General features: G+C 38.3%; 1 protein-coding gene across 1 annotated transcript in view; it reads right to left on the bottom strand.

The window, feature by feature from the left end:
- Positions 1 to 2,079: 2,079 nt before the first annotated feature.
- LOC140267208 (uncharacterized) overlaps positions 2,080 to 10,366 on the bottom strand; it is a 19,737-nt gene continuing 11,450 nt past the window's right edge. The window contains exons 23-24 of the mRNA XM_072362415.1: positions 8,449 to 8,493; positions 2,080 to 7,033 (exon numbers count right to left, since the gene is read on the bottom strand). Coding sequence (XP_072218516.1) covers positions 6,882 to 7,033; positions 8,449 to 8,493 — 197 coding nt within the window. The 3' untranslated portion in view covers positions 2,080 to 6,881. The remainder of the gene's footprint in view (positions 7,034 to 8,448; positions 8,494 to 10,366) is intronic.

Here is a 10,366-nt window from a genome sequence, read left to right as displayed (position 1 = left end):
GCCTCACACACCTGCAGTCAATCAGTCATTAGTCACCTCATTTCCTATTTTTTCTGGCTTTCAGTTCATCTTTGTGCTGTTGTAGTTAAATATTTTGGGTGTCATTCATTCATCTTCTATTCTACTTTTTACTGGATCCTTGAAAGTCTTTGTTCAGCAGTCCCTGCATATCACACAGCTGAAAATGTTTGAGATGCATCTGTGGTTATAAACATATTCCTAAAGCTATTAGTTTGATTTACGCTATTGGAATAGATCTTTATGGACCGAAGCTGCAAGCGCTGTATATCACTGCCCACTACATGCCTATTAGCACCATTTTATTTCTCAGCATCGTTAAAGAGGAGGTTGGCAAATGTGGGTGTAAAAGTATTTAACTTTTACTCGACTCAGTGTTTTCTCTCACGGTTCAATCCAGTGCTTGTTCCGTGATTGCTATAATACTGTGTAAAAGTTTTGAGCTATATCCTTGATTTCACTTTCAAGCAGCTGAATTTGCTTGTAATCTTTTAAAGTGGACTTAGTTCAATAGTTGGCAATAGTTCTCCAGGCCTTCTAAAGGTTTTGCAAAGTTTTTTTTTAACTCATTTTCAGTCCAGAACATTTTCAGAGGAATGTGTTTGGTTTTTTGTTATGTTTTATCTTTGCTTTTGCATTAAAGGCATTCAATCATATCTTTAGACACTTTTGTTATTGGCAGCTTGCTTCAAAGACTCTATTCACAAAGAGCTACAGTATTAGCTGAAAACTTATCTCAGCATGGTGTGCAGTGTGTCCTTAAAACATTTGAGGAAACTGGACAAGTGGAGGACAAAAGAAGAAGTGTCAGGCCTAAAAAACTATCTACAGCAGATGAACAGGATCTGAAAGTGATGTCCTTAAGAAAGAGGAAAAAATCCAGCAAAGGCCTGACAGGACCTGAGAGATGCATCTGGACCTTCAGCTGATCCATCTACTGTTGGCCCAAGCCTCATCAGAAATGGTCTCCATGGAAGGGTGGCTGTCAAGAAGCCATTCTTAAGGAAGGGAAACAGAGAGAAAAGGCTGAGCTATGCCAAATGACACAAGAAGTGGACTGAAAATCAGTGGCAACAGGTCTTATGGAGGGATGAATCCTCCCCAGAGCCCGGACCTCAACATTATTGAAGCAGTGTGGGATCATCTGACAGAGAACGGAACAAAAGGCAGCCAACATCCAAAGAAGAGCTTTGGGATGTCCTTCAAGAAGCCTGGAGAACTATTCCTGAAGACTCCTTAAAGAAATGACAGAAAGCTTGTCTCAGAGGGTTCAGGCTGTGTTGGAGAATAAAGGAGCTCAGACCAAATATTCACTTTAAGGCAAATAAGAACTGTACAAACTACTAAAATACTTTCATTTAAGTGTGCACATGTCTCATTTAATCACTGCACCTATTGCATGTTTAATGGCAGTAAATAAAGAAATTAGCAGTGAGACCTTTGCTCAATACTGTGTTCTATTTAATTATGTACAGATGTTAAGTGTTTAATATAATCAATAAAAGTACCTTTTCTATCTTTATTAGAAATGTAATTCAGGCAGAAACTAGATATATTTCACATGTATTTCTAACATCTGCTCAGTAAATTGGTTTTAACCTGAAATATGTCAACAAACTAGAATAATTGTAAAGGAATTACTCTAGATAATGACAAACTGAAAATATTGATCCATGTTATGACACAGAAACTGCGTTGTGGTGAATGTATTCAGCACCTTTCACAGCAGACATTCTAAGCATTGTCTGTCACACCGTGACATTTCAGAGGCTTGAGATGGCATTTAAATGGCTCCTGAAATGTGACTGAATCGGCCTGTCTGCCTCATTAATCAAATTCATCTGCTTTATGTTACATGTAACACTTAGTTTAAAAGTACTTCATCTTAAATATAGCTGTAAATATTGCTCTCATTGCTGTGTAATTAGTCTGAATTTTAAACTCACAAACATGTCACCTTTCAATGCATAAACTGGAGAACTTTCTTTAGCTATAATTGAGTGACCCAGTGAAGTTATGAGTCTTCAGAGTGCAACAAATAAAACAATTATATGTGCAACATCTGAGTATCTGCATCTTTTATTTCGAATTAGGTTCATTTTAATGTGGAACTTTAGAAAAATGTGTGAATCACAACTGAAATACGTGTTGCTTTCCTCATTGATATGGAAACATCATGCATAAAACATTACAAATCATTAACAAAATAAATACAATAACCTTCTAAATTAACCAAACAACCTCAAAGTGTTCTGCTTTTAAATAATATTTTCTCCAAAGCAACTTTAATACAGCGTTCACCTCTTACTCTTATTGCTGTAATTCTACTGTTCATGAAATCTTGAATCATTTCTTAACTGATATTGTAAATGTTATGACAAAAACAAACCTGAGATAAGCTCCCTATGGAAAAGCTGAATGAGTCAGCATCAGAAAACAGAAACAGCAGCAATGGAGAAATTGTCCCAATCTGGCATAAACCTTGCATTTAAATCGTCTAACCTCAATAGAGGTTAGAAAACAGCAAGAAACATGTCATACTAGAAAATCTGAGCAGGTTTTCAGATGTATAATCTATTTGAATAAATGGTTTTCACACGACTTTTTTGGTAGCCTGTTAACACAAGATAACACAAGATAACACAAGTAGCACTTAATATGCTAGTGTAAAAGTGAAACACTGCACGGTGACATTGTACATGGTAGGTGTTGATTGTCATTTGAAAAAACATGCTTATTGCCGGGCTGCACGGTGGTGTAGTGATTAGCACCGTTGCCTCACAGCGAGAGAGTTCCAGGTTCAACTTCTGGCTGGGTCCTTTCTGTGTGGAGTTTGCATGTTCTCCCCCTCTATGTGTGGGTTCTCTCCAGGTACTCCTGCTTGCTAGGTTAATGTTAGGTTAATTGGTGTCTCTAAAATGGTGGTTGTTTGTCTCTGTGTGGCCCTGTGATGGACTGGCAACCTGTTCACGTGTACCCTGCCTCTCGCCCAATGACAGCTGGGATAGATTCCAGCTGCCACAACCCAAACAACAGATTAAGCGGGTATAAAAAATGGATGGATGGTCACCCTTTTCCTAGGAGGAAGGAAGGAGTATGACAGCATGAAATCCCCAGATATGACGTGTCAAAGTCACATCCGGATTCACATCTTTTCATGAACTCAACCAAGTCATTCTAGTATCTAAACCCAACCAAGTTACAAACTAAATAAAACCTTGCAAAAACAGTCAATTACTGAAAACAAGCAGTGAAAAAGCAGCAATCCCAAGGTAGTGTGAAACAGGAATCTTACGTGTCCTGCGTCTTTCCTCCACCTCCTTTTCCAGCAGTGTTCTCAGGATGTTGTTGCTTGTTCAAAAGTAAACACTCCTGCCAACGCATCAGAAGCCAATGCCTTACGAGTTGATACAGAAGCCCACATTGTGCATCAGAGAGTCTAGGTTTGACAAAACTTCAGCATTGGACATCATAGGAAATAGAGAGGGTCTGATATTTCAAGATTTCAAAAATCTAATCCTGCTGTGGCAACTTGGATCCACTTTTGTTGTACACAGTTATCAATATATAAGCCGGTTTAATTTATGAGCATTTTTGTGTCTGTGCTTAACTAACACAAAAAAATCAGACACTGATTCACGAACTTTCGATTTTCTGCACACCCCCGAGGTCAAAAACTTATCAGTGGACCATTCATTTAAAGCAGTCAAGTGCTTAGTGGGAGGCAGAACAGCATGTTGTAACAATGAGAGATTAAAGCTGTAAATTACAATGGAATAAGTATGCAAGAGGTTTCACAGCTGAACAGACTCTTTGGAGCTTTTAACTGGTCTGAAATGGACATGGAAACAGTCCAATCTGTCTAATAAATATGATAAAGTTGCTGTGTAGTTACAGAGAACTACAGATTAAGGAGGAAATTAAAGATTGAAAGAAAAGTAAAACACTGAGCCATCAAAGTGAAGATCAGCGATAACGCCTACGAGTGACATGCATACAGAAGAAGCAGGTCAATTGTTTTTAACAGCATCAGTCAAACACATGTATTTAAAAACACGGTGTATTCAAGTTTCAATCCAATTTCTACACCCACATGAGTATGTGTGAAGACATGACATTTTTAACAAACATCAGATTAGACTGCAGTCTGATTACTTCATGTTCCTTCTTATCAATTTCCCTTACATGAGATGATAGTCCTCCTGTAACTTACATTAAATCACTAGTAATAACAATTAAAAACATAATTATAGTATGTACCCACACCTGTACAGTCTAATTACTGTCTACTATTTTAAATACATTTTAAAAGACTCCAGACAGCAAAATAGCACAACCAGACTGCTGCATTCAAAAATCAAACAGCAACGTGTCTCTTTCACACATTAAGCAAACATGGCGTTGTAGGTGTGTTTGAAAGGCCATTCCAACTAACACATTCACAGGTTGCCAGATCCCATTTACTAATGACACGTGATGATTCTCCCCTATTCAATTTCTCAGATCTATAGGAAAACAGAAGGGCTTCCTTAAGCACGCTCAGTGTTAGACTTATTAAACCAGAGTTTGCAACAAACTCCACATTAAAGATATCATAGCTCTAAATCGATGTGATTTTTATACAATAAGCAAATATCTTATCTGCATTTGATCAGTTCATCAACTTACTTAATATCAGTATTTACATTAGTGATGGACTGAATATAAAGCAGTTATTAGTGTCTATACAGACAATAACAGATTTGAGCTATTGGTATAAACTTCAAAGCAAAATCAATTTGCCAACCAAGGCAGCTCAAAGTTTCTGCTATTTACCTTAAAAAGAGTGATATCACTGAAAGATATAGTAAGATGCATCCTCACCTTAATTTACTCTGTATTCCATTGCCTCTAAATTTGATCCACTTTCTGTCTGAACGCATCTTTTCGGAGTAACCCGGAAAAGTCATAAGCACACGGCTATCGGTGGTTCAACACCACTCCGCTGCTGTCCCTCAAACATTAGTACATAGTTCAAAAATGTTCTAAGTCAGTTGACCAGGTATTAAAAACCTGGAAGAAAACATATCCAATGGTTTTTCATCAGCATGGAACAAACTGGATGAATGCTCCAGCTAGAATCCCATTTTGGTTCTTTTGCAGTAACATCAGGGCTCTGCTGAGTAAGACAACAACAGATAATTGCTGGTGGTGCTCAGCAACAGTCTTGCAGCACCAATGAGGCAGCCTAGTTGCTACGCCACAAAACCAGAGCCATGAAGGACTGAGGTAAATGAAAATGTAACAGCTGATGATGAATGCTAATGACATTCATTCACTCTAGCAGACATCACAGCGTCTCCTGAGTTGGTCACTTCAAAGTTGTCCCACGCCGATTCCCTGTCTCTGAACACGCCAAGCTAGAACAACTGTGGCTGTGACAGAGCCACAGAAGGTGTTAGTCACCTTCAACGCTCAGACTATCTCTCAGTAGTACAGCTTAAGATAGTGTTGCATTGGTTTATAAGAAAAGATTTCATAGATTTTTGTTATTACATCTAATAAAGGCCTTATAATAAATAAGCTTATAATAAAGGCCAATCACTCACAGTCTGCAGGACACTGCTTCGAGTGACACACAAGAACTTAAACTATTCCAAATTATCTCGTATACAAACCTAAAAAAATCCTTTCTATTGTCTCTGGTGCCATTATTTCTATTTGAATTTACTTCTTCATAAGATCCGGTTTATTTTGCCAACTTCTACATCTACTCTCTAATGTTTTTATGTATGCATAAAAGTATGTGAATCTTTTTAATTCCCTCTTGCATTGAAGCAAGCCTGTATTTTCTTTCCTGTATTTTTACAACTCTCCGTATTTCTATTGCTGTTTTGTGTCACCTCTGGTCAGACAGTGCATGTGATAATATACATTTAATTCCATTTGTCCAGTACAGTGTGGCATGAAAACAAGTGAAATTTATCTTGAAAATGAAAAGACTATAAACTAACAAAAGTAAATCATATGAAAATCAGAAGCTCTCGACTGTGTGTAGGAAGGCGTCTCATAGCTCATCATCCTGCGCCGACATATCGACGAGACTGATGGATGTTCAGTGACAGGGATGCTGCTGGGATCAATGTGGGAGCTCCTGGGAGTTGACACTCCAACATTTGCATGCTAATATGCACAGCAAAGCAGCACAAATGAGCACGCGATGGGGAAGTCACGGCAGTAAGATTGTGAGTTCAGTTTAGGACTCAGATAACCCTGCACTGTCAGATGGTTTTAACATGCAAACTAGAGTGATGCTTGATGTCATGAATCAGTACAGGTTATTTACTTTTATGGCTTCTTTGCAAACTTTTCTGCTAACATCTCAGGATGTCTTTTCCAATTATAAATGATTTGATGCTTTAATAGTAAGAAGTTGAAAAGTTTGCCTCTTATTGGTTATGATAGTTACTATGGCTGTAGTTGCTATTACCTCTTACCTTAAAATAAATGTGGCATTAAAAGAATAAACACTGATGTGCAGTGAGCCTTTACACCACTTTGCATTATGTACACTATGATTAACCTTCATGATAACCTAATTCAAAGACGAATTATACTGTAAGTTGTTATAACTATGACACAAGAAAAGCATGGAAGTGACAAGTGCTGGAGGCGAAAAGAGAAAAGCCAAAGCGGAGGAAATATTAACAGCAACCCCAGGAGCTCAACCACCAAATAAATACATCATTAAATTAAAGACAAAATAGTTCTGTCCGTTTTTCCATTTCTGCCCATGGCGGTCTTCTGAAACAGAAGATGCCAAATATTCAAGCATCTCTTCCTGCTGGAAAGGGAGATGCAGCACTATTAGGAGTTGGGTTGTCCTATTGCCCCGAAGCTCTGGCTGCTCGCTGCTGTTCCAGCATCGACCTGAACGCAGGGGACAACATGGCGGGGGACATGGCTGGGGTGAAGGGCCGTAAAGGGTACTGTGCATTTTTCCCTGGGACATAGATGCACTGGAAGTATCTCTGGCCTGAGAAGACAGCAGAGTGAGATGGGCAATGGGTGTCTGCGTTTAGGCAGGTTATAACATACAACTCCTCTGATCGTAATTAAGGGACTTGAGCCCAAACTTTATCCCATTTTCATAATCAGGTCTAAAAGGGTAAGAAAAGAAAAAGAGACTGCACTGATCTTTGATCATAGCAGCATCACTAAAACTAGTATATTAACAGGGCCGTGCAAAAATTCTCAAGCAACCCCTCATTGCTTTATATTTTGCTTCCAAAGAGCCTGTCCTGTGATCTTTTAAGGTGCTCCAGTTCTCCAGGCTTTCTGAAGGTCTGTCAAAGTTTTGCTTTGGACATTGGCTGCTTTTTTACCTGACCATTTTGGTAGAATGTGGTTTTACCCGGTCTGTTAAACCTCTTAATAGGGATATATGAATCTTTCAAGCAAAAAAAAATCACCTGACTGAAGGGATGAACCATAACAGTCAATTCAGCAACAAACCAACTTAAATGGTATCTTTAGGTACTTTGTTACCAGCAGCCTGTCACAGAGACACATCATTTGTTCCCATCTATGAAAAATAGCAAAGAAAACACAGTTTGACAGACAGAAAATGGGATTTCTGCAGGAACAAGGTGATTCCCAAAGAGCTATTAGCTGAAAACTTGGCATATCTCAGCATGGTGTGCAGTGTGTCCTTAAAACATTTGAGGAAACTGGACAAGTGGAGGACAAAAGAAGAAGTGTCAGGCCTAAAAAACTATCTACAGCAGATGAACAGGATCTGAAAGTGATGTCCTTAAGAAAGAGGAAAAAATCCAGCAAAGGCCTGACAGGACCTGAGAGATGCATCTGGACCTTCAGCTGATCCATCTACTGTTGGCCCAAGCCTCATCAGAAATGGTCTCCATGGAAGGGTGGCTGTCAAGAAGCCATTCTTAAGGAAGGGAAACAGGGAGAAAAGGCTGAGCTATGCCAAATGACACAAGAAGTGGACTGAAAATCAGTGGCAACAGGTCTTATGGAGGGATGAATCCTCCCCAGAGCCCGGACCTCAACATTATTGAAGCAGTGTGGGATCATCTGACAGAGAACGGAACAAAAGGCAGCCGACATCCAAAGAAGAGCTTTGGGATGTCCTTCAAGAAGCCTGGAGAACTATTCCTGAAGACTCCTTAAAGAAATGGTAGAAAGCTCGTCTCAGAGGGTTCAGGATGTGTTGGAGAATAAAGAGTTATAAGAATTGTACAAACTCAAACACGTCTCAGTAAATCATTGCACCTGTTTGCTTGGCAGTGAATAAAGAAATGAGAGGTGGCTGGCTCAAGACTTTTGCACAGTCCTATATATATATATCCACCTACGTGCTTTCTACAACTTTTAAGAAACGATTGATATTGTTAAAAAATTATAATATTAGATTTCAGCAACTGTTACCTGGTTTCTTCTTTTCTGTTATATTCTCCTCAGCTTCAGACTCTTCTACGAGAAGTAAAATAAAACACACTGATTATAGGACATATGTGTGGCTGTGTTAAAGAGAGAAAAGACAGAGGAGAAGTGTTTACATGCTTGTAAGGAAGAGAAATAATGAAGGTGAGGTGGTTTCCATTTGCATTGCTTTTTCATTGTTCTGTTTAAGCCAAAAAATTTTAATTCCACAGCTAGAAATTCACATATTTCTTCAGAAGCCCTGAGAAATGAGGGAAAAGAAGTGTGGTGATCCATTTTCTAAATTCTTCCTTCACGCAAAGGCCAGTAGTTTTTGTCTATTTGTCTGCTTTCTGGTTCATTATCAAGATAACACCAGGGACAGCTGAAGCACTGATAAAACAGAAGCCATTAAATCTAAGTGTGGATTGTGTTTTTCTCCAGCATTTATAACTCAAAAACAGGTGAAATATTTACAGTAGTTAGGATCATTTTTCTGTGTTCTTTAAAAATGTCTTCAGTGAAATATTTCAGGTTTAGGCACCAAACCTCACTGATAACACGGCCGTGTTACCATGTCTTTGAGTATTTTCAATCTAAATAAAGGTTAAATGAACATTTTGAATCTTTGTAATTAAATCAGGGCTGAAAGAGTTAGAGGAGACTCTATCAGAGTCAGTGTTTTCGTAAGCCTTGTCTGGCCGAAAAGTGTTTTGGGCTTCAACCTAAAATATACCGTGAAGAAATTAATAAATCAATGTGTCTGGAAAGCCTTAACTGTTCTAAGCGTGTTTTCAAAAGAAATTTAATCAATACAGATGACAAAACAGTGTAGATCTGGACTTTTTTCCCTCACTTGCTTCTCAAGGCTTCTGTGTCGGCCTCTTTCTTTATATTTGTTGCACTTGGTTATTGATTTTGTGCCACTTTTTAAAAAAAAAAAAAGAGAGAAGAAAACTTTTGAATCTTTTTCTGCAGTCGTGGTGTAGCTCACCAAAATGTTTGAGGCGCTCAGCAGATAAAATAACAGCATTTTAACTTTGGATTGTAAAAACTAAACAGTCATTTTTCAAATGCTGATTCTCGTGAATGCATTAAAGCTTAAATGCAGTGATTAAACACCATGAATCAACATGTTTCTTGGTGAACCTCTTCATAGTTGGTGAAAAGTGCAACAGAAATGGCCTGTCATGGTGACAATGGACAGACCATTGTTCTTAAATCTGTTCTATCCTCTATCCTGATATTAAGATGAAGAAGTGTTTTTAACGACCTTTCACACAGGAGACATTTTGGCTTGATGTATTAGGAAAAGTATCGGTGTGATTCACAACCTGATAAAACAATCGTGTTCCATTCATGTTAGTCTGTTGGATCCTTCCTGCTGTTTTGGAGTTTTCTATTATTTTCTAGATATTAGGAGGGTGTGGGGACACTCGGGGGCAGTGTTGATAATCCACTGAATGACTCAATATGAACAGAACACTAATACCTCAAATTAATGAGTTTTGTTTCATGGATTTAATCTATCCATTTAAGAGTTATTGTTGCTATAAATCTATAATCTGTACCAGTAATTTAGGGTGCTCAAAAAGCCTGGAACATCACCAAAGCTGCTCATCTTATTAAGTTCTATTCACTTACGTCGCTAATGACATTAAACATCTCCTCATATTGAGTTAAGCAGTGAAAAGATAGTGAAGTCTGGCTGAATACCTCATGCCTTACAGGAAAGGCTCTTCTCCCATTCTCTATTAACAACAAACAAACGGTATAAAGCTTTACTATCAGAAAATCCATAAATAACACCACTGTGTGCTGTTCTGTGAGTCATCAGGTGATTTCGCATTTTACAAGCACTTAATTGAATTATTTTGGTTTAAAGATTTCTTTTAATTCAAGAAGCTTCAAAAGGTGGGAATCT

The sequence above is a fragment of the Leuresthes tenuis genome, unplaced genomic scaffold (assembly GCF_036924035.1).
Source record: "Leuresthes tenuis unplaced genomic scaffold, fLeuTen1.0.hap1 SCAF_13, whole genome shotgun sequence".
NCBI lineage: Eukaryota > Metazoa > Chordata > Actinopteri > Atheriniformes > Atherinopsidae > Leuresthes > Leuresthes tenuis.
The sequence above is the reverse complement of the archived record's forward strand: the minus strand, read 5'-3'. Positions and strand labels throughout refer to the sequence as shown.